Genomic DNA, 23093 nt, shown 5'->3' on the forward strand with positions numbered 1-23093 from the left:
CACAACACAATAACTAGTCACTTTCCTTAGGGTACAGTACTTTCATTTTGCCTAGCACAGTATCTCTATATCAAATAATCACAAGTTATGGCACAAGGATGGGTAGGTCTATGCTGTATCCTAAGGAAGGAGGAGGTATGATCATTAATTAACTGAGTAATGTAGTGACATGTAAACAATGATATATGCAGAACTGAGGAGACAATCATTGGTAAGGGTTGTCTCTGTATAATAATACATTAGCCTACCAGGAGAATGAATGACAGTCAGTATTCAAAGGGAAGGCTCACAAACACATCTCATGAAACAAATGTGTAAAATAAAGTAAAAATATATTCTAACAAATCCTGAGTTTAAAGAAAAATATTTGCTAGACATAAATCTTGTTTAAAAACCTCTGGATGGCAAGTGTGATCCTTTCCTAGCCGATATTATGTCAATGTAAGTGTTGTAAAAACCTAAAAAATAAAATAAATAAAAAATCAGGAGAAGAAACTCTCAGTGTGGTTTCAGATGAGCGTCTTCATGCTACTGTCCCCTTATAGAGCAAGACAATCTTAAACAAAGCATATTCTCTATGTACATACTGCATATCATGCTTCATTTTGATCCAAATCATAATCGGTTTAACGTTCACTTCTTAGAAATTGAAGTGTGTAAATGAGGTGTGAAAAAAAGAACTATGGTTTATTCTTCATTCTTCATATCTGCCCATTGTCACTCCATGGTTGTATAAGAAACATTTTGCATGGATTCTACATGCATGACAGACGTGTACTGTTGTAATTCACTTACTCATGTAAATCTGTTAAGTCATGTGCAACATGTCAGTGTTAGTATAAATTGATATACATAATTGTAGTGCTTCATGTCAGATCAAGACCAATCACAGTTGAACAAGCAATTATGTGGTCTTCTTCCATTGAACAAGCAATTATGTGGTCTTCTTCCAATGGATTTCTATTAGCCAAGTGAACAGCCCTGTCACTTGGTCATGAGAGTAAAGACAAACTAATATTTGGGCACTTATTAAAGTTGTGTACCCCAAAGAGTAAGCAACAATGTTTCATTTCTCCATAACCGCTTAATCTTGCAATTAGTGTAAACATGATAACATGACATATCTATAAGATAATATGACATATCATCTTATGACTCCCCAAATGATAACAGTAGTTTAAGCAGTACAGTAAAGTCATTATGGCTGCATTCTATGTTGTCTGTCTGTCTGTCTGTCTTACAGGCCTGTCTGTCTGTCTGTCCTACAGGCCTGTCTGTCTGTCTGTCTGTCTTACAGGCCTGTCTGTCTGTCTGTCCTACATGTCTGTCTGCCTGCCCTACAGGCCTGTCTGCCTGCCTGTCTGTCTGTCTGTCTGTCTGTCTGTCTGTCCTACAGGCCTGTCTGTCTGTCCTACTGGCCTGTCTGTCTGTCTGTCCTACAGGCCTGTCTGTCTGTCCTACAGGCCTGTCTGTCTGTCTGTCCTACAGGCCTGTCTGTCTGTCTGTCCTACTGGCCTGTCTGTCTGTCTGTCTGTCCTACAGGCCAGCCTGCCTGTCTGTCTGTCTGTCCTAGAGGCCTGTCTGTCTGTCTGTCCTACAGGCCTGCCTGTCTGTCTGTCTGTCCTAGAGGCCTGTCTGTTTGTCTGTCTGTCTGTCCTACAGGCCTGTCTGTCTGTCTGTCTGACCTACAGGCCTATCTGTCTGTCTGTCCTACAGGACTGTCTGTCTGTCTGTCTGTCTTACAGGCCTGTCTGTCTGTCTGTCCTACAGGCCTGTCTGTCCTACACCCCAGTCCACAGGTTTAAATAATAAGATCAAATGGGTGTCATGTGTTCTTCTCTTAGGCATCAGATTGTTTATGAATGCATTCAGATGTTCCTCTCTTACAAGGCAAGACATTGTAATGAGTATGGGTTAGGGTTAGGCTCCATGCTGAGAGAGGGGAGGCCGTAGCCATGGCTACAGGTCCAGGGGTGTCCTGGTGGTTGACAGAGGCTTGATCATAGATAGAGGCATGGTCATGGTCATAGAAACACAGTCATCATTTAGGGTCACAGGACCAGTCAGCACAGCCAATACAGCGCAGGGGGGATGGTGGGTGGTCAACACTGGGGTCACTGGGGTCATAAGAGGAACAGTCATTCTCAGGACCGGGGGGGGGCAGGGGAGGTGGGGGGGGGGGCGGGGGAGGCAGCGGTATGGGAACAGTGTCTGATGAGATGAGCACCACGTGTCTGAAGAGTGGTTCTCTTAATGCTGCTGGGTCTGGGTCTGGTTACTACGGTCTGGGTCCGGTGGTTACTAAGGTCTGGTGGTTACTAAGGTCTATTACTAAGGTCTGGTGGTTACTAAGGTCTGGTGGTTACTAAGGTCTATTACTAAGGTCTGGTGGTTACTAAGGTCTGTTACTAAGGTCTCGTTACTAAGGTCTGGTGGTTGCTAAGGTCTGGTGGTTGCTAAGGTCATGGAGAGTGTGCTGTGTAAACCGGAAGCCAGTGAAATGTGTTGAGTGAAATAGGGTGGGGATAAGAGTGTGTGTGTGTGTGTGTATGTGTGTGTGTGTGTGTGTGTGTGTAGCTAGGACTCAGGGTTGTCCTCCGGGGGCACAGAGGTGTCTTCCTGTCTGTACATGAAGGTGAGCAGGAAGAGGGCGATGTCGTGCGAGCACCAATAGGCCGTGTGAGAGGTCACTGCCGACCAATAGCGGCTCTCCACCAGGCCCTCCCGCAGCTCAAAGTCAATGCGCCTCTCCAACTCCACTGTAACACAAAGACAAAGGATGACAACAAAGCTCACACACACACTGTAGATACTAGCCGTCCATAATGGGGGGAAAACACAAAGACAGTAAAGGCAATGGGGAAGCTTGCCTCAAAGACAAAAAGGTTTCAGTAGCAGTTCATTCCCTGTTTAGAAAAGCAGTGTGAGGCATGGACATGTTCTGAGGTTTGGACTGGAGAGACTGTACTTACATGAGGTGTTGTCCAAGATAGCAGAGGTGGACTGAGACATGGTGGGCTCCACCTCCCTCCTATCCTCCTCCTTCTCCTCTCCCTCTGTAGACCCCCCCTCCTCTCCTGACAGGGCGTTCTCTACCTCAGACGCCCCACCCTCCGAGTCCGAAGGCTCCTCCTCCAAGCCGCTAACCTGACCGCTGGAGCGCGAGAAGCGGGAAAAGAAAATCCCTCCTATGCCCTTGCCGATACTGGCCGCACCTAGGGAAAAATACAGAGAGACTAGAACGCAGACCGCCACCATGCATATAGAATCACCCTTGTAAGAGCTCAATGTACAGACATCTCACGAGAACTATGTACATAATTGCCAATTGCCTTAGAATGCAGCCTTATTACTGTGAAATGCACTTTAGTCAGATATATTTCTGCGTTAAGGAAACAGAGAGCTCATGGGCCCTGTGTTGTCAGTCCAGGAGACAGGGCGTAATTACTCTGTATTGATTTGTTTAGGGTCTGCTTGCTATGCAGTGCTTGGCTTGCTGATACATCAGCTATGCAAGCTACTTCTGTTTCAGTCCGAGGTCTTTCCTCAGACACGTACTCATTCCATTCTATAACACAACGCCACGAAATAAGGCAATTTCAGCAAAAATGACACCTATATACACACCCTTCATTCAAAAACATGACACAGTCCACATCACACCAAACAGTCAAAGTCCAAAGACCAGATAATACAATGACGAGTCCAGCAAAGTATCTCTCTCTCTCTCTCTCTCTCTCTCTCTCTCTCTCTCTCTCTCTCTCTCTCTCTCTCTCTCTCTCTCTCTCTCTCTCTCTCTCTCTCTCTCTCTCTCTCTCTCTCTCTCTCTCTCTCTCTCTCTCTCTCTCTCTCTCTCTCTCTCTCTCTCTCTCTCTCTCTCTCTCTCTCTCTCTCTCTCTCTCTCTCTCTCTCTCTCTCTCTCTCTCTCTCTCTCTCTCTCTCTCTCTCTCTCTCTCTCTCTCTCTCTCTCTCTCTCTCTCTCTTACTGTATCCCCCTCTGCCCTTTGCCAATCTTCCATCCCTTCTCCCCTCACCCGCGAAGCTGGCCTTGCCCAGGTTGGTGATGGACTCTCCGTAGTGCCTGCGGGCCTGGGGGGGGGAGGTGCAGGGGGAGGGGATGCTCTCTGTGTCCGACACGGAGGCACTCTCCTTCAGTGGGTTCAGCAGCGTGGGACGGATCAGGTCGTAGGGGGTGGGGCTGGTGGTGTTATACCTGCAGCACACAGGGTTAGGGTTAGACACACATACAGGGCTGGTGGTGTTATACCTGCGGTCCATAGCCAGGTTAGACACACGTTATCACCTGGCTGGTGGTGTTATCACCTGGCTGGTGGTGTTATCACCTCGCTGGTGGTGTTATACCTGCAGTCCACAGGCAGGTTAGACACACGTTATCACCTGGCTGAACGTAAGGACTACTTACCAGTTTATTTGGACAGGTGAAATGTTACTGTAGTGCTTTAAGATGAGAGGCTCCAGTCGGTATGCCTGTAAATACAGTAAGACAGTAACCGCCTGTAAATACAGCCACAGGCATCATGAGGGAGTTAATTGTGACATTATTAATGACGGCCCTGTAGGCTGCTGTTTGCTGCTGGTTGACTCACCACTGGGTCAGTAGGGTGAAAGATGTTGAAGAGACGTTGGCAGATGGACTTGGGTAAGATGTGGTCCTGGGTGGCGTTGTTCCCAGGTCTGATCCCTCGCAGGGCCAAGAACACAGCCAGGGGATTACCCATGCAGAAGAAATTCTCCACCTAGAACAGATGAACGGCAGAGGAACAGTAGAAGGAGAGCAGAGGGGTTAAGTCTTGACCAGTCTAAATGTCACCACAATCAAGACAGGATGGAGGAGAGAATCTGTCAACATCACCTTAAACTTCAGGGCTGGCGCAGCCACAGATGAAGAGGTTTGCAAACCCTGAAACTGATCTTCCAAGTCCCTCAACCTGCAAGTGTTCATGCAAAACAGAGATATTACACACAACAAAATGATGTAAATTCAACATATTTACCAAATGACAGTCGGAACTATTTGTTTATTTTACTATTTGTACAGCTAATTGTATCCCATCTTATCTGTCTTATTTGTCTCCCACAACGTATTACTTGTCCAATTGTCTCACTGTCTTAATGTCAGGAACCGAAGCCTAAGAGTTTTACTGTCTTACACATGTGTAATGGAACGTAACAATAAAACTTGACCTGTACCTGAGGGGTGTTGAGTACCTGAGGCGTGTTAAGTACCTGAGGCGTGTTGAGTACCTGAGGCGTGTTAAGTACCTGAGGCGTGTTGAGTACCTGAGGCGTGTTAAGTACCTGAGGCGTGTTAAGTACCTGAGGAGTGTTGAGTACCTGAGGAGTGTTGAGTACCTGAGGTGTGTTGAGTACCTGAGGCGTGTTGAGGTGTGTTGAGTACCTGAGGCATGTTGAGGTGTGTTGAGTACCTGAGGCGTGTTGAGGTGTGTTGAGTACCTGAGGTGTGTTGAGTACCTGAGGCGTGTTGAGGTGTGTTGAGTACCTGAGGCGTGTTGAGGTGTGCTGAGTACCTGAGGCATGTTGAGGTGTGTTGAGTACCTGAGGCATGTTGAGGTGTGTTGAGTACCTGAGGTGTGTTGAGGTGTGTTGAGTACCTGAGGCATGTTGAGGTGTGCTGAGTACCTGAGGCATGTTGAGGTGTGTTGAGTACCTGAGGTGTGTTGAGGTGTGTTGAGTACCTGAGGCATGTTGAGGTGTGCTGAGTACCTGAGGCGTGTTGAGGCGTGTTGAGTACCTGAGGCGTGTTGAGGCGTGTTGAGTACCTGAGGCGTGTTGAGGCGTGTTGAGTACCTGAGGCGTGTTGAGTACCTGAGGCGTGTGAGGCGTAGCTGCTCTTGTAAGTGGTTCTCCTCGTAGGTCGACCAGCTGGCTTTGGGCTCCTCTGGCTCTGGGGCGTCTGGGTGGACAAAGTGCACCGGGTCCCAGCCTGTCATGATGTCGAAGGTGATGACGCAGCCCAGGGAGTGGCTGACGATGGACACCTTCCCGCTCTCCTCAAACTCAGGGTTCCGCTTGCAGAAGAGCGTGTAGAGACGGTTCAACTCCAGCGTCAGACCTTTGGTGATCTACACAAACAAACACGCATCACAAACATTTGTGTGTGTGTGAGTGAGAGCGAGAGAGAGAGAGAGAAAGAGAGAAAGAGTGAGAGTGAGAGATCTAAAGTCTCACCTCGTCTCTGTACAGAGGGCTGGAGTAGTACATGATATCCATGGCGCTGCTGTTCAGCATGTCTCTTAGTCCTCTCACCTTGTCTGGTGTGATGGAGTCCACCGTGTCTACAACCATCACACACACATCCCATGTCATCAACAACAAGAAGACACCAACTCAGGAACATCCAATCCAATTGGAAAGGTACATTTCTCAGTCTACAGCCATGGTCCTACCTCCATCCAGAGCCAGTTTGGACCTCCACTCCACAGGCAGGAACTCGACATGCTCAGTGGAACGGTCCGAAAAATGCTTCTCCTCCATCTTTCGAGCTGCATCTCTCATCCTACAGAGAAAGACAAAGACACAGACCAACACAGACATTTCAATTGCATTGAAAGTCAAGAAAAAAAATGCTTCGGCTTCGACACCAACACAAACTCATCTGACATCCCCACTTTAGAGACATTAGAGTCACGTGACTGTGTGACCATGTGACTGTGTGACCATGTGACGGTGTGACCCACATGCTTGTGTTCCTGATGATGCGTCCCTGGTCCATCTTCTGGCCAATCCCGTGCACCACAAACACGATGTGGGTTGTTTCGGGCGGCGTGTCCTCTGGGGCAGCCTCCTCCACGTACCCCCGGTGGAGACGCGTCCCGCTGCTGGAGGCTGAGGAGAACAAAACGCCATGACAGCTCACTCTTCTTTTCTTTTCAAGTGATTTTTTTCTGTGTGGGGCAGCCCCACTAAATGTTTTATTTTATTGGACAGATGAGTAGAGTAAGGAGAAGAAGGGCATGTCAGCAAGCAGGGCATGGGCCGGATTCGAACCCATGCCAACATGGGCATAAGTGTGCACTGTAGACCGTGGTGCTAGACCACTGGACCACCCCAGGCCACAACAGCTCACTCACTCTTGTACAGGACAGGAACACGTCATTATTTGAACATGTATCTCACAGCAGACTGCTGTTTCATATAGGAGAAAGAAGGATTTTACAAACCTTTGGAGAATCCTAGTTTCTGTGTGACGCTGCGTGCGATCTTGGAGGTGGTGCAGTCGCTGTAGAGGTACACCTCGTCCACGCTGTGCCAGTCCACGTGGCTGCGGCTTAGTTTCAGACTGACGAGGGCTGAAAGAGAGTGTTAATTAACAGACCTGTTGTGTTTAGTTAATGAATGAACGTCTCCAGTGGCTTTGTGTGTGTATGTGTGTGTGTGTGTGTGTGTGTGTGTGTGTGTGTGTGTGTGTGTGTGTGTCTAGGGTATTCTATTCCTTGTATAAGAGACATGAGGTGAGTGTGTGAGCATGTTTGTGTGTGTATTCTCTCTCAGGTGAGCTTATGAATGTCCCCCTGGTTCAGTCAGGTGAGCTTATGAATGTCCCCCCTGGTTCAGCTGATGTCAGCACAATGGAGGTCACCTGATCTGCTTTGTGACCTTGCAGCCCTAAATGCTATTGGTTGGACACTCCCACATCCCACACACACACACACACACACACACACACACACGCACACGCACACACAGACACACAGTTCCGTCCACCCTACCATCCTTGCTGTCCACGGTGGTGGTCACCACCTCTGTCTCATAGGTGTCCCTCATCTGTTGTCCCCTGAAGCGGGCCAGATGCTCCAGTTCGATGAGGTCACTCTCGTCCTCCTCCAGGGGCAGCCAGGTGCCGTCTATGAACCACTGTCCCCTCATCACAGGGATGCGGTCCTGCTCTGTGGGAAGAGGCTTCGTTTGTGGTCCACGTTGGTCCAACATTATAGGAGTAGGCTTATCAGTTATATATATATATATATATATATATATATATATATATATATATATATATATATCAGTCATATATATTTTTAAACAATTATAAAGGCCACATTTACATTTCTTAACTTGGTGACTATCAGCTTGTTATCAGTTCGGCTATCTGCTGACAAGACAAACCGCAGGATAAGAGGTTAAAATCATGTAAGTATTAAAAAGACTCACGGTTCCAGTACACCGGGTAGCATTCTTTCTCTTTCACATCCACTTCATAGAGACCCCCTCTTACACACACAGCCTCAACGTTGGTCCTTCGGGAATCCAGATGACTGTCATCCATCCCTGATGCCCCGTCCCCTTCACTGCCCTGTTCCGCTGTCAGTGTCTCTGTCTGAACGGCTCCCTCAATCACCTCCGGTTGGATCTCGGACCCTGTGGCCGAACCCCCGGTGTCCTCTCCCTCGGAGGGGCCCCTGCGTTTGACCTTGTCGGGGCTTACTTCACATAATCTGCGGTAAATCACTTCAATTTTCAAAGAGTCGTGTCCAACAAATGGCTTCCATGTCCTCTTGTCCTCTTTGTAGAACCAGCGCACCTCCTCCGGGCCCAGCTCGGTGACCACCTCGCCGCGGTGCCGGGAGCTGTTGGAGCGGTTCCGCTTCTTCGTGGTGACATTTCCATCGCTTTCGGTGTAGTTCAGGTCGCTGGTGATGTCCAGGTACGATGTTCCCGAGTCGGGGTGAGGGTGATAGCCCGAATAAGCTTCTTCCACTAGGCCCAATATCATGCCGTCCTGAGATAAGCGGTGACCGCCTCGCAGCATCGGCAGGTGTCTGTCCATGCCGGACTGGACCGCGTCCATCCCCCCGTGGATGGTCTCACCGATCGGGTCCTCGTAGCAGGACACAAAGACATCGTTTGCCATGTCCCAGTCATTACTGCTGACAGAATTGTTGTCCACGCTCTGCTGGCGGCTGTTCGGACTGTCCTTAAAATTGCTCATGACTTGACAAAAAAATAATATTGCCCCAATGTAAAAAAGGAGTGTGTTTCTAAACCTTCCTCTTCTCTTCTTGTTTACCTGCTATCGGGCTGTCATGGGTCCAGGGGCTATCGGTCGGCTGTCATGGGTCCAGGACTAACGGGTCCTTATTCACCGCTGTTGCCACCATCTGTACGGCGATCCTGTCCACGCTTCCGCAGAACTGCCGAGCATGGGACTTCTTATAATTACTCATAAATATTTTCAGCGACCAATTTTGTATCCTGCCGATAGATCTACCTGTTCACCCTTTTCTATTCGCATGCCTAATCTGTGGTTTGCTTACTAAAGAACACGCTACACGGTACACTACGTGCTGCTCCTCCCAAAGGCGTAAATAATGCGGATCAGGGAGATGTGTGACCGGGCCACCGTAGTTGAAAGACGGAAGTGCTTGTGATGGAAGATCACGAATGTTGTGTTACCAGCAGGTTTCATCATAATAGGGTTTATATTACCGTGTTTACTTATAGACACGCTTAGAAATGGCTGCCGTGTTCCTAGTCATGTTGTATGAATATTCACCCGTGTTTTACATTACTGTTATATCCTTATGTTTCGTTGTCACCGCCGCCATGGTCCTCGGCTGGTAGGTTCCTCATCGCTGTTGACAACAACATTGCATTGAATGAACTGTTTATGTGTGTTCGACTCCAGTTGACCAAATAACTAGCTTACCCGAGTGTAAATTGCCTCTATTTCTCAGGCAGTGATAAAATATTACATTGGTTTTTTTACATTATACTAGCAGAAAAGCTATGTCTGCGCTTATTATTGCAATAAAGGTCAGAGGCGCAGTTTGACAGCGCGCGCGTCATGGGGTTCCAGTATCTGACACATCCACGCGCCGCCAGACGCGACACCCGCGAACACTGAAACAAAGTGACATTGTAACAAAAGAACACATTTTGCCTCAAATAATTCTGTATGAAAACGACTTCACTTGAAGCCCAATAAGCTTTAGGACTGTGTTGTGAAACGAATAACATGAAGCAATACATTATGCTGATGAAAAAACGAATTATATAAACATGTTCTACACTGACTAAATTTTTTTTCTGGCGACCTATAGGCCTAAGTATTTGTAAAGTACAACACAACAGTCTTTTAGTCATCGTTAAATAAAAATGTATGTGGAATAACGGAAGTGACTGACTACTGGCTGTTGTGTTCCTCTTCGCCTCAGGTTTGGGTTTGATGTCCCAGTCATTCTACGCAGTTCTGATGAGACGGAGTCTGTCTCACCTGTCCCGGAGAAGAGGATGGTTCAGGTGACCAACCCCTTTGCTCTGGACATAGGCTCCGGGGCTGCCTCTGTGACTGGTGAGCATTAACACACTCAGGTCCAGGGGTTGTTGTCAGACACAAGTTATTTTGTGACGTACAGTGCAGTTTGTGTTAACGGTTAACAAGGAACAATATGTACCAGTATTATAATTACATCAATTCCCCTGCTACAGGAAATGTACATTAGGGACTGATGATCTTTCAAACATTGTATATGTTTTAATGAAGGAAGATCACTCTATAACATGGTAACATTGTATTATTCTAGGTGGTGTGTCTCTTCAGCCGGGTTGCTTGGAGCCGTGCGTCCTCAGCTGTTTTTGGGGCTGTGGTGTTCACGCCCTGCAGGGGGCGCTGCGGGCCCACCAACACGGCCCCAGGCTCAGCACACCGCAACGCTTCCAGGAGGCTCTGCATCTGCAGTACCACCACTGCCAGCGCTTCCAGTATCTTTTTACTAAATGATAAGATAAGCTTGTTCTGTGTCTTTGTAGGTAGCTGTATTAGTAGATGTGATATTCCAATGTGAAAGGCCCTTGCTTGTATTAAGTTTCTGACAGGTTTCATCAATGTATGCAACATGTCATGTTGGCTGTGACACTGTGACAGAGGAGAGGACATATCAGCAGCTATGTTTCACTATGGATGATGTTTCAGTTATGTTTGTTTTCACACCTTAACCCAGAACTTCAGAATCGGAGACGAGGACAGAGAGGAGCGTCTCACTGAGATGCCAGCTGATCTCGGCATTACCAATTTCGGGCTGTTGCCACGGGAACGCTACCCCCTAGTGGCCCTGCTCACATTGGCCGAGGCTGAGGCCAGGGACACGTATAACATTGTCAGTCAGTCAGACGACATTTGCAGCATTATCCATTTAATCTGATATCCAGGCACTTTAGTACATGTAATCCTGTAATGGATTAGTAATATCCCTAACTAAGGTGTGAGGGGAAGTAAGATGGCATGGTTAGACGGTGCCATATTCTCAACAATCTTTCGTTGTTTGTCTTCCAGGTGGCTAGTGTCACTGTGGTTCACGTTCCTGATGACAAATACAACTTGTCTGCACGGATCCTGTTTCAGTATCTTCTCACAGCGCAAGGGAACATGTATGAGTTAAAGGTAATGTGCAATGAAATTATAATCAAATCAGTCTTCATTGGGTAGCGTTATATGCCGATGTATATGCCGAAGTACATCATGCATTAACTTAACACGTCCCAGTAATAATGATGCATCATTGTGTTCACTGTACAGAGAGGGGCTCATACGGGCTCAGACTGACCTCCTGACGTCCAGAAACATCATGTTATTCTGTTGTGTGGTTTTTCCCCAGCCACTCTTTATGTCAGCAGAGAGCGGGGAGGGTTTTGGGGTGACTGACCCGGCCCCCAGCGCAGAGGCACCAGAACCACAGGAGGACAGTGAACCCCCCAGCAGCGAGACGGAGCAGGGGCCAGGGGGGGAGGAGGAGGAGGGAGGAGGGGGGGAGGAGGAGGACTGGTCAGAGGGAAAAGGCAAAGACTGTGTGGTGTGTCAGAACGCAGCGGTCAACCGCGTCCTGCTGCCCTGTAGACACGCCTGCGTGTGTGACGGCTGTGTGTCCCGCTTCCAACACTGCCCCATATGCAGGGCCTTCGTCTCTGAGTCCTTCGCTCTGTCCCAGAAGCCCGCTGTGGAGGAGGAGGAGGAGGAAGAGGAGGAATGATCGTAGAATGTCAATGTTATTAGTATTTCCATGGAAGGAATGTTACTCAATACAAACAGTATTATTTCAAGGGAATCAAAATGTTTATCATTGAAGGGATATATTTTACATTCCCGACTTTTTAAAGGGTATGTGAACATTACAACCACATATTTTATTATGTTAATGAGTTTATAGAGGGAAATTATTCACTGAGCTGAGCTTTGAAACAATGTAGGTATGAGAGAATATAACCTTTACAACGTCTAATGTAGAGGAAAGATATGTATTGTCTTTATACTGTATAGAAAGGTATTTATTATCAGGATGAATAGGGGTCAGGGTTAGGGTTAGGTCATCAACTTGAACTTTATTTCTCCTGTTTTATAAAAATCTGTATGTGTTCTTCATTTAGTCTTGAAGTCTCATTTAGTGTTCTAGAGGGTTAGGGAGCCAATGTTTCTTTTATTTCCAAGTATTGCTCTGACAAGACTGAAAACAAACATTGCAGCATTACTGTGCAGGGGCACTGTATAAAAAAACACAATAAACAGTTTTAATTTATTACGTTTTTAATGTGCCATATTTCCTTTGCACTTCTTTACAGGTAGTCCAATAGGGAGAATATGGACTGTTTTTAATATACTAATCTTAGTGACAGAATTTTCCAGACTAAAAAACTAGGCACAGGGACATATGAATTAATGTATGTATAATAGTCTGAGGTCACTTCTTGGCAACATTGTATAGAAATTATATTCTATTATGAACAGACCCAAGATATATAATGTTTTTTTTTCCCCCAAATAAAGGAAGAGACGTTTTCGGCATAATACAAAAACAACATAGCAAAAAAGACTTCCCGGTGGTGGTCTCTTAACACAGCAACAGCAAACCCTCCATCAAATCTTTTTCATTTACACAGAAGTATAGATATATAGATATAAGTATTATAAAGGCTTGTAGTCAAGCTTGGATTCCAGCTTCTTTGAATCTGCCACCTTGCGCACAGCTTTCATGAAGTCCTCTTGAGTGACGTACTCATGGTCAGCACGGATGGCAAACATACCTGTAGACACACACAGAACACTTGAACATACCTGTAGACACACACACACACAACACCTGAACATACCTAGTAGACAGACACAACACTTCAGACTACGCTGCAACTAACGATTATTTTGATCATCGATTAATCTGCCGATTATTTTTCCGACTAATCGATTACCAAAAAACACGGGGGGAAAGATTTGGAAAAAAGTTTTTTTTTTTTTTTTTTTATTAAAAAAGATTTATTTTGCAAATTGTATTTTATGTTTTCTAAATCAGCCAGGCCTATACATATACATGTGCAACATGAATAAGTATTAATAAAAAATAATATAAATAAAAAAGGCTTTGCTACATCAAATAGGTTTAACAACAGGCCATGGACTATGGCGGTAGATTGTTTCAATAAAGTAGTTGAACTCTAGCTCAATACATGCATTGTTTTAGGTAATAACTTTGCTTAATGTAAAGGTCAGTAACCCAAAGTGCAATATAGGCTACAGACAAGACACTAATGTTTTTATATAACAGATATGCTCCAAAACAATGCAATGTGTCCTCTCACTCCATACAATAGGCTAGGCTACAGTCAGTGCCTCACTCTAACTCACGGGTAGCTTGGTAGGCTACCACTAGCTAGCCTTTAGCTTATCACCTCTGCTCTACCACTGTACGTTAGCCAGCTAGCTAAATACACTTGTCATGCAATATTGAATTCATGAATGCGAGCAAACACTCACTGGCTATCGCATTACATTACAGTCATTTAGCTGACGCTTCGCCAGAACTCACACTAACGCATTTGCATGGAGAGCAGGAGACCATGGAAGGGCTGAGCCCAGCAGGACTTATATAATAAAACAATAGGAAGTTAGCTGTAACCCTCCTCTATAGAAACATAGTTAGTGTAACCCTCCTCTATAGAAACATAGTTAGTGTAACCCTCCTCTATAGAAACATAGTTAGTGTAACCCTCCTCTATAGAAACATAGTTAGTGCTCTGGTTCTCAGCACAGCTACGCAGACTACAGCTGGACGAGCAGCGTAGTGACAGTCAGCTAGCAGCAGCAGCGAGCTAACCCTGCTAGCTAACTCACTAGCATGTCCTGACAGCAGACAGCAGACAGCTTCACTCTCAAGGCTTTTGAGTAGCATGATTTAAATGTATCCGCCGCTCCGGTGTAGGTACCGGATTTTCCCACTTTTCCGGTTCCGGTCATAGGTTCTGCCCTTTCCGGCCATAGGTAGCGCTATGATTCGCTATGATTCGCGATGCCTACACCGGCCGCAAGACAGCGTGGCGTGCGTCAACAGGAAGTAGGTTTGTTATGGAAACAAAACCCGGGAAAAAATAAAAAATAATTTTTTTTTTTTAAAAACGACGAATCGATAATGGCATTCGTCGCCAACGAATTTCGTTATCGATTATTATCGATTTAATCGATTCGTTGTTGCAGCCCTACCTGGCAGACAGACAGACAGACAGACAGACACACACGATACTTCAGACTACCTGAACATCAGGTCAGGTTCACATCAACGATTATGTGTTCTTGCATATACACTCACAGAACACGTTATTAGGAACAGTATACTAATACTGGGTAGGGGCCTCCCTTTGCTCTCAAAACAGTCTCAATTCTTTGTAGTATTGATTCCACAAAATGTTGGAAACATTCCTTTGAGATTCTGGTCCATGATGACATCACACCATTTCTGCAGATTTTTCAGGTGCACTTTCAAGCAGTGAATCTCCCGTTCTAGCACATCCCAAAGGTGTTCTATTGGATTCAGATCCGGTGACTGGGAAGGCCACTGAAGAACACTGAACTCATTGTCATGTTCATGAAACCAGTTTGAGATGACTTTAGCTTTGTGACATGGTGCATTATCATGCTGGAAGTAGCCATTAGAAGATGGGTACATTGTGGCCATGAAGGGAGTCACAAGGTCAGCAACAATACTCAAATAGGCTGTGGCATTCAAGCCATGACTGATTAGTATTAACGGGCCCAAAGAGTGCCAAGAAAACATTCCTCACACCATTATACCACCTGAATGAATGAAAAGGTGTACAGGTGAAGAATTAATAGAATTAATATAGAATTAATTTCAAAATTCTGGTCATCACTTTCAGAGCCCTCCATGATCAGGCACCTGCTTACATCTGTGACCTACTGTGTCCTTACAGCCCCAGTAGGTCTCTCAGGTCCTCTGACCAGGGTTTGCTGGTTGTCCCCCGTGCCAGACCAAGGGTGATAGAGCATTCCAAACCGTGGCCCCCAGGCTTTGGAATTCTCTGCCCTTGGATCTTAGATCAGCTGGCTCGGTCGAGGTTTTTAAAAAACAGCTAAAGACTGTTTTGTTTATACAGGCTTTTGGATAGCCCCAAGGGCTTGTCTTCCTGTGTCTTGTTGATGCTGTTGTACACCTGTTGTCTGTTACTTGTTTTTATTTTCACTTGTTTTGCCTGTTTTAACCTGCTGTGGCTTTCACTCTTGTATTATGTTTTACTGTGTTTTTTCCTTGTTATGTAAAGCACTTTGTGACCCTTGGTCTGCGAAAGGTGCTCTATAAATACATTTTACTTACTTTTACTAGGTGTTCCTAAGTGTTCAGTGAGTGTATATGCCATTTAGACACTTACAGTACAGTGAGTGCATACATTGTTGTATTTATGGTCCCAGAGGGAACAGTTACCTGCTTCAGTGCACACGTTTCTCAAATCAGCTCCATTGAAACCGTCTGAAAGCTTCACAATCGCTTCATAGTCTGAAAAGACAGAGGCAACAACACCTGTTACAAGGAGCAGCATGTGACACATTTTTTAATTTTTGGCATTTAGCAGACACCTTTATCCAAAGCGACTTACAACAAATACATTTGTCCTAGTAAGTGAATCATCTATCCATCAGTCATCGCAAGAAAAAGTAATCTCTGCTCAGGCCAGGGATCATTGGCAGTCAAAATGATAGAGGAAGGAAGAATTACGTTTTTTTACATCTACTACAATATCACACACATGGATCTGGCAGCTGCCTCCATTACAAGTCCACACTGATCTATCTCTAACCCTAACCCTATACACTGACCTATCTCTCCGTGTTTGGTGATGGGGCCAGCGTGGATCTTCAGGATATCCAGACGCGCCTGTTCGTTGGGCAGCTCGATGTCTGAAACAGGAGAGAGGACCGTCAAGGTTCATCCATTCATAGACGTCAGGTTTGTTACTGCTTGGATGTGACAGAAACAGGAGAACGATGAGGAGGGAAGTAGAGAGAGAACGTACGGATCTTGCGGTCCAGCCTGCCAGGCCGCAGCAGGGCAGGGTCCAGGGTGTCTGGTCGGTTGGTGGCCATGATCATCTTCACTCTGTGCAGGGTGTCGAAGCCGTCCATCTGGTTCAACAGCTGAGGGACCAGAGAGACAGATTAGTCAGCAGGTCGCTCAGGGAAGGATCATCTGCCATGGAGCCTAATGAAGCTAAACACCTTCCAGTAAATCCTTCATTAAACATGCCGGGCTCTTCAACACCCCCATGCAGTTCCTGGTGCTGAACAGTCAGAGATGTTACCTCCATCAGTGTCCTCTGGATCTCTCTGTCTGCTGATGTCCCCTCAGAGAAGCGACGGCCACCTTAAAGCAAAGCGTGAGGCAAACTTACAACACATTCAGAAAGTCCCATGAAAGTCATGAAGCCCCATGAAAGGCCTGAAAGGCAGCAGCGCTGAGTGATGTGAGACGGTTTCCCTGGTCGAGCAGAGAGGAGTATCAGGGCCCAGCAGACTCACCGATGGCGTCAATCTCGTCCATGAAGATGATGCACGGCTGATGGTCCCTGGCGTAGTTGAACATTTCTCTGATCAACCTGGCACTCTCCCCTATGTACTTATCCACTATAGAGCTGGACACAACCTGGAACAAGACAGGAAGCAGCGTCATAGACAAGACAGGAAGCAGTGTCACAGACAAGACAGGAAGCAGTGTCACAAACAAGACAGGAAGCAGTGTCACAAACAAGACAGGAAGCAGTGTCACAAACAAGACAGGAAGCAGTGTCACAGCCGACAACCATCTGTTTCAGAGTCCACAGACCAAACTCTAAAGAAACTAAAGAAAACAAAAGAAGTGAGCGACTCACCTTGAGGAAGTTGCAGTCTAGCTGACTGGCCACAGCTCTGGCCAGAAGGGTCTTCCCTGTGCCTAATGGGAAAAATTGGAGACAAATCAATAAACTGTCATGTTTAGTCTCACACATGAAGATTGAGTTCTACTGCTGAAGTCTGGCTGCTGACTCACCTGGAGGGCCGTAGAGAAGACAACCCTTGGGGGGGATGATCCCCACCCTCAGGAAGAGTTCAGGGTTGGTCAGGGGCAGCTCAATCACCTGACGCAAAACATGAGGAAATGACATGAGTCATTCAACAACCATCTCTCAACCTCTGAACTCATGTAACATAAACCTCCAACATAAATCTGTATGAACAAAAAAACTGTTTTGAACGTACCTCTCTCAGCTCACGAATCTGTTCGGACAAGCCTCCGATCTCTGAGTACGAGACACTGCCGGGGTCTTCATGGGACATGTTGTATACCAGAGGGTCTACCTCCCTGGGTAGGTACCTGGCGGACACACACACACACACACACACAACCAGCTTCAGGACAATGATACATACATCTGAAACAGAGGACACACTGACAACTGAAGGAAGCACAACTGATGTCAACAGAAGAGACAGGAAGGGTTAGGGTTAGGCTGCTGCCTACCTCATAATGGTGAGGGTGGTCATGTCTAGGGTTAGGGTTAGGGTTAAGGTTAGGTTGTCTACCTCATAATGGTGAGGGTGGTCATGTCTAGGGTTAGGGTTAAGGTTAGGGTTAGGGTTAAGGTCAGGCTGCCTACCTCATAATAGTGAGGGTGGTCATGTCTAGGGTTAGGGTTAAGGTCAGGCTGCCTACCTCATAAGGGTGAGGGTGGTCATGTCTAGGGTTAGGGTCATGGTTAGGGTTAGGGTTAAGGTCAGGCTGCCTACCTCATAATGGTGAGGGTGGTCATGTCTAGGGTTAGGGTTAAGGTTAGGGTTAGGGTTAAGGTCAGGCTGCCTACCTCATAATGGTGAGGGTGGTCATGTCTAGGGTTAGGGTTAAGGTTAGGGTTAGGGTTAAGGTCAGGCTGCCTACCTCATAATGGTGAGGGTGGTCATGTCCAGCGCCACTCTGGTTCCAGGTTTGAGCTGTGATTTGTCCAACTGTCAATCACACACACAGGAGCTCAATGTCAGTCATAGAAAAATAACTCAGATAGAGACCCAGAAGTGTATATAGTGTTGAGGGCAAGATGGAGGCTCAGGACTCACCTGTCTGCGACAGCCAACAACATAGCGAGGTCCATTGGTTGCCTTGACAATGACTGGGACGAGAGGTAGGAAAAATGAGCATGTCATTACATAACATACAGGTTGTTCCAGTCAATTATAATACAACTTACATTTCTCCTCTGTCAGTTGTTTCAGTACTTCACCAACAATCTAAATAAAAACAGAAAGTCACAGTAAACATGTCAGCAGTTGTTTCTTAATACCTATATGCAAATTAATATGTACGTTTCTATTCACCACATCATTGCAATTAGCCATGAAGGACTGAAGGGAAACATTTACAGGCAGGGCTACATTGGAACATTGTCCATTAGACCTACATCTTGTATTAATCAATATTACCTGACCAACACTCTGTAGGGCCTTCAGGTCATTCTCAGATTTTTCATACTGCTTTGTCTGTTCTTTGAGCTGCTCCCGCACTAGAGAGGAGGAATCAGAGTTGTTGCTTTATCAAGGCTAGCTTTTTTAAAACAATAAGAAATATGTAATTAATAGAAATCAAATATGCTATCAACTGTCACTGCTGATTGGAAAGCTTAATAGCAAAAACATGATTGGAGGCAAATAACTCACAAAGTTGATCAATAACAAATTGTGTTGATCTAAGGGTTATCAATAACAGACTGTGTTGATGTGATAGTTAGGGTTATCAATAACAGACTGTGTTGATGTGATAGTTAGGGTTATCAATAACAGACTGTGTAGATGTGATAGTTAGGGTTATCAATAACAGACTGATGTGATAGTTAGGGTCATCAATAACAGACTGTGTTGATGTGATAGTTAGGGTCATCAATAAAAGACTGATGTGATAGTTAGGGTCATCAATAACAGACTGTGTTGGTGTGATAGTTAGGGTTATCAATAACAGACTGATGTGATAGTTAGGGTTATCAATAACAGACTGTGTTGATGTGATAGTTAGGGTCATCAATAACAGACTGATGTGATAGTTAGGGTCATCAATAACAGACTGATGTGATAGTTAGGGTTATCAATAACAGACTGTGTAGATGTGATAGTTAGGGTTATCAATAACAGACTGTTGATGTGATAGTTAGGGTTATCAATAACAGACTGTTGATGTGATAGTTAGGGTGATCAATAACAGACTGTTGATGTGATAGTTAGGGTCATCAATAACAGACTGTTGATGTGATAGTACCCTAGCCTAGCCAGCTACGTTAGCCGGTTGTCAGGACCATTGATCTCTACGGCCGTTCTGCTGCATGACAAAGCGACTTAGCATGCTGCTAGCCAACGACCAAGAAACCTGTCTGTGTTTCCCGTTTGGTCCTGATATTCATCCCTCTGGCTGCTCCTCTAACATGTCGACGACTTCGAATATAAACATTTAATTACTTACACTCTTTCAGACGTCCATCAATTTCTTTATGTTCAAGTAACTTTTTCCTGTAGTCTTGCAGCCCCTTCTCTCTGGTGTCCGCCATGATGCTGCACTGGATTATGGGAACAGTAGTGACGTCAGATTATTTATATAAACAATATTATTGTAACCAATGTGAGTAGTTTCAGTAAAGATAAGTACGGTATTGGTATATGCAACATTGTATTAACATGCTATTAAAATAGGTTCAAAGTAATACAGTCATAAATACAGTCTAGCCCCATTATTAAACTGTTATTATAGGCTACTACAATTATAATTAGCCTACTATAAATATAATTATTATACAATTGGTGAAAAGGGACAGAGCTTGCTTTAAAACACGTATAAATCGTTGTTAGCTTCGAAACGCATGAGGATGCCCAGAAGGCCGTTCATGACATGAATGGTAAGAAGATCAATAGGGGGTGGGTGTGGGCCATGCCCAGAAGAGAGGAGAGCGCAAGACTGTGCTGAAGGGTTTGAACACATGAAGCATGAGCGTATGACCAGATACCAGGTTTGTGGCCTCCAGTTCTCAGTTCTCTGATACTAACAGAGAAGTTGATATTATACATAGTTATTGTTGATGTATTTGAGGTATGAAAAACATAACTAAACAGGGTTTCTCTCAACCAGGGTGTCAATCTGTATCTGAAGAACCTGGATGATGACCTGGATGATGAGCGTCTGCACAAAGCATTCTCCTACTTTGGAACAATCCCCAGTGTATACCCTCCATGGTAATGGGGATCCCCTGAATGAAACAAAAAAGGTTAATTAACACTCTGTCCTTCACAATGCCACACTCCCGTGTAACTGGCTGTAAGAGCTCAGCTCATATATATGGCACAATTAAAAGCACAACTTCACCTTGTAATTCAGGGTCCAGCAGGAGAGACCAGCCTCACCTGTACCCAGCTGTGTGTCCATGAAGAGTGACTGGTCTACATTTGCCACGTTACTTTTTTTATCATAAAAACTGAGCGGACTGAGCTATATATTTTTTAGGATAAAAAAGTAATGTGGCAAATGTATGCAAACCAGTGGAGGCTCCTCCATAGAGGTGGAGGAGGCCTGGCCTCCCCAATAATTTGAGAGAAGAGAGAGAGATTTAAAAAAGCAATAATTATATTTTTTATTTTTTATTTATTTAACAAAAAACATATTTTAAATGTTTTTATATTAATATTATTTATTAATATTATTTCCGTTTTGTTCATAAATCTTTTCCATGGCTAAAACCCAATATTGCAATTGTAAAGCACCTACAGGCCAGAATCCCTATCCGTTTCTATTACTCATACACACGTGTGGCGGAAAAAGGTACTACACGGAGGCCAGGCCTCCTGTCGGAAAGTGGTTTCTCATAGAAGTCAATGTAATGCAATTTTTTTCATGGCAATATGTGATTGGCCAAATCACTGAAAATGGGTGGGCACAGGAGGCCTGGCCTCCGTGTAGTACCTTTTTCCGCCACACGCGTGTATGAGTGCTGTTCTGCAGGATAAATATTAGAAATGGATGAAGTATTGTTCTGAATTGTATGTTGTGTGTCTGATTGACATAGTGTTTGAGTGCTTTTGACATGTCATTGATTGTATGTAGTATGTTGTGGTGAATGTTGTGAGCCTGAGCAGAAGGGACAATAGCTGCTGCAGGCGGACCAGAGATTCATGCCAATTGTTTTGTTTATTTGATGACCCATTGTGCAGGCAATAAAAGCTGCTTCATCCACCATCCTGAGAGTGTCCCAATCCCTTCAGTACCGCCAAACACAAATTAATAATTTTTAACAAAGACAGATAAGAAGAACAGGGAACATTCCATCGCGAGTGAAGCGAGCAAGCGGAAAAAAAATTGGCCTCCTCAATTCTGGAAGTCACCAGCCTCCACTAATATGTTTAGTGGAGCCTTTTCCAGAGATGTTAACACCGCTACTATAACATTGCTTCACAAAAAAGGCAAAGATCCAACTGAGTGCGCAAATTACCGTGCTTTGTCACTCTTGAATGCAGGCATAAAAGTGTTTGCAAAAGTGTTGGCACTTAGACTGGAGCCATTCATGAACAAACTTATACATCCGGATCAAACCGGATTCATGAAATCCAGATTATCCTCAGATAATGTACGCAGGCTCTTGCACATCATTGATGCTTCTGCTGATAATGCTACTCCCTGTGCGGTCCTTTCTCTGGATGCAGAGAAAGCTTTTGACCGTCTGGAGTGGCACTACCTATGGTCTGTTCTCCAGCTTATGGGTTTCGGGACAAATTTCACCAACATGATAAAGACCCTTTATTCCTCTCCTTCAGCTATGGTTATGACTGGGAATGTGTGTTCCTCTTTATTTCCTGTCGGACGCTCCTCGCGCCAAGGCTGCGTTTTTTCTCCACTTTTGTTCACTTTATCTTTGGAGCCTTTAGCCCAGGCTGTGCGTCAGTCACCCCACATTCCGATAACTGCCCATAGCACGGATCATTATATCTCACTTTATTGTGACGACATTCTACTCTATCTTGGTGATGCCGTAAATTCAACCCCACATCTTTTATCTATTTTTCACCAGTATGGGAGCATTTCCGGTTATAAAATTAACTGGTCCAAGTCGGCTTTCCTTCCCATCAATGAGGCCTCAAGGCAGGCATCACTACCATCAGATATCCCAGTGGTCAGTGGCGGACTGGCCATCGGGCAAGCCTGGCAAATGCCAGGAGGGCCGCGAGACTCTGGGCCGCTCAGAATGTATTATATAAAAAATAAATGAATAACATATTTGTAATTTTGTCTCTGGTGATTTTCATTGAAAATAACTTATTTCAGCAGACCGCGACCCAAAACATTTTATATCAGCCCGGGCCGTCCGTGCAGATCTGCGCGTATGCCCAGGGCCTAACGAATTTTCTCATGATCAACTCGTTGCTACGCAAAGCTAGATAACTCGAGTAGAAGAAGAAGAATAGAATATAAGAACGAAATCTGTTTGCGAAGCAAGCAGGTGCCAGCAACACTCCTCAACTAGCACTAGGACTAACATTGAACTTGTGGTAGAGGGAGACGACGAGGGAGAGAATGATTGACAGGGTTGTAGAGAAAAACAAACTACTTAGTAGTCTGCTAATTACATGAAGGTAAAACACATTTATTACACTGTGGCTGTGCAGTGCTCTTTTTCTGCTTTGGTGAAGCTAAATGTAATATGCACTGTGGCTGGTGTATTGTTTAGGCTCATACATGTGATGGTTCATGTAACTGTAGCTTTTTTTTGCTAACGTTATTGTA

At 45.2% G+C, this 23093-nt stretch overlaps 3 protein-coding genes across 4 annotated transcripts; 1 reads left to right on the forward strand and 2 right to left on the reverse strand.

The window, feature by feature from the left end:
* Positions 1–2437: 2437 nt before the first annotated feature.
* ddhd1b (DDHD domain containing 1b) lies at positions 2438–8992 on the reverse strand. The gene is made up of 13 exons (XM_080534893.1): positions 8194–8992; positions 7752–7928; positions 7203–7331; positions 6720–6867; positions 6429–6538; positions 6211–6317; positions 5848–6104; positions 4874–4949; positions 4608–4757; positions 4424–4488; positions 4035–4213; positions 2973–3215; positions 2438–2759 (listed from the first exon to the last, which is right to left on the reverse strand). Exons 1-13 carry the CDS (start codon positions 8969–8971, stop codon positions 2578–2580), a joined length of 2601 nt encoding a protein of 866 aa, XP_080391019.1. The 5' UTR covers positions 8972–8992; the 3' UTR covers positions 2438–2577.
* Positions 8993–9402: 410 nt separating this feature from the next.
* On the forward strand, positions 9403–12377 carry cgrrf1 (cell growth regulator with ring finger domain 1). Its single transcript, XM_080530627.1, has 6 exons — positions 9403–9599; positions 10197–10333; positions 10566–10743; positions 10991–11138; positions 11315–11422; positions 11637–12377. Exons 1-6 carry the CDS (start codon positions 9496–9498, stop codon positions 12006–12008), a joined length of 1047 nt encoding a protein of 348 aa, XP_080386753.1. The 5' UTR covers positions 9403–9495; the 3' UTR covers positions 12009–12377.
* A 185-nt stretch (positions 12378–12562) lies between these two features.
* psmc6 (proteasome 26S subunit, ATPase 6) lies at positions 12563–19880 on the reverse strand. Of its 2 annotated transcripts, XM_080530609.1 has the most exons (14): positions 19791–19880; positions 18764–18843; positions 18532–18571; positions 18401–18453; positions 18225–18292; positions 17549–17663; positions 17340–17427; positions 17182–17243; positions 16832–16955; positions 16615–16676; positions 16330–16450; positions 16133–16213; positions 15741–15812; positions 12563–13056 (listed from the first exon to the last, which is right to left on the reverse strand). In XM_080530609.1, exons 1-14 carry the CDS (start codon positions 19873–19875, stop codon positions 12938–12940), a joined length of 1170 nt encoding a protein of 389 aa, XP_080386735.1. In that variant the 5' UTR covers positions 19876–19880; the 3' UTR covers positions 12563–12937. The 2 variants fall into 2 exon arrangements, with proteins under 2 accessions (XP_080386735.1, XP_080386736.1); XM_080530610.1 differs by lacking the exons at positions 18225–18292; positions 18401–18453; positions 18532–18571; positions 18764–18843; positions 19791–19880 and adding an exon at positions 17811–17830 and having other exon boundaries at positions 12564–13056.
* Positions 19881–23093: the final 3213 nt, after the last annotated feature.

The sequence above is a fragment of the Nansenia antarctica genome (genome assembly GCF_963989245.1).
Source record: "Nansenia antarctica genome assembly, chromosome: 1".
Taxonomy (NCBI): Eukaryota; Metazoa; Chordata; class Actinopteri; order Argentiniformes; family Microstomatidae; genus Nansenia; species Nansenia antarctica.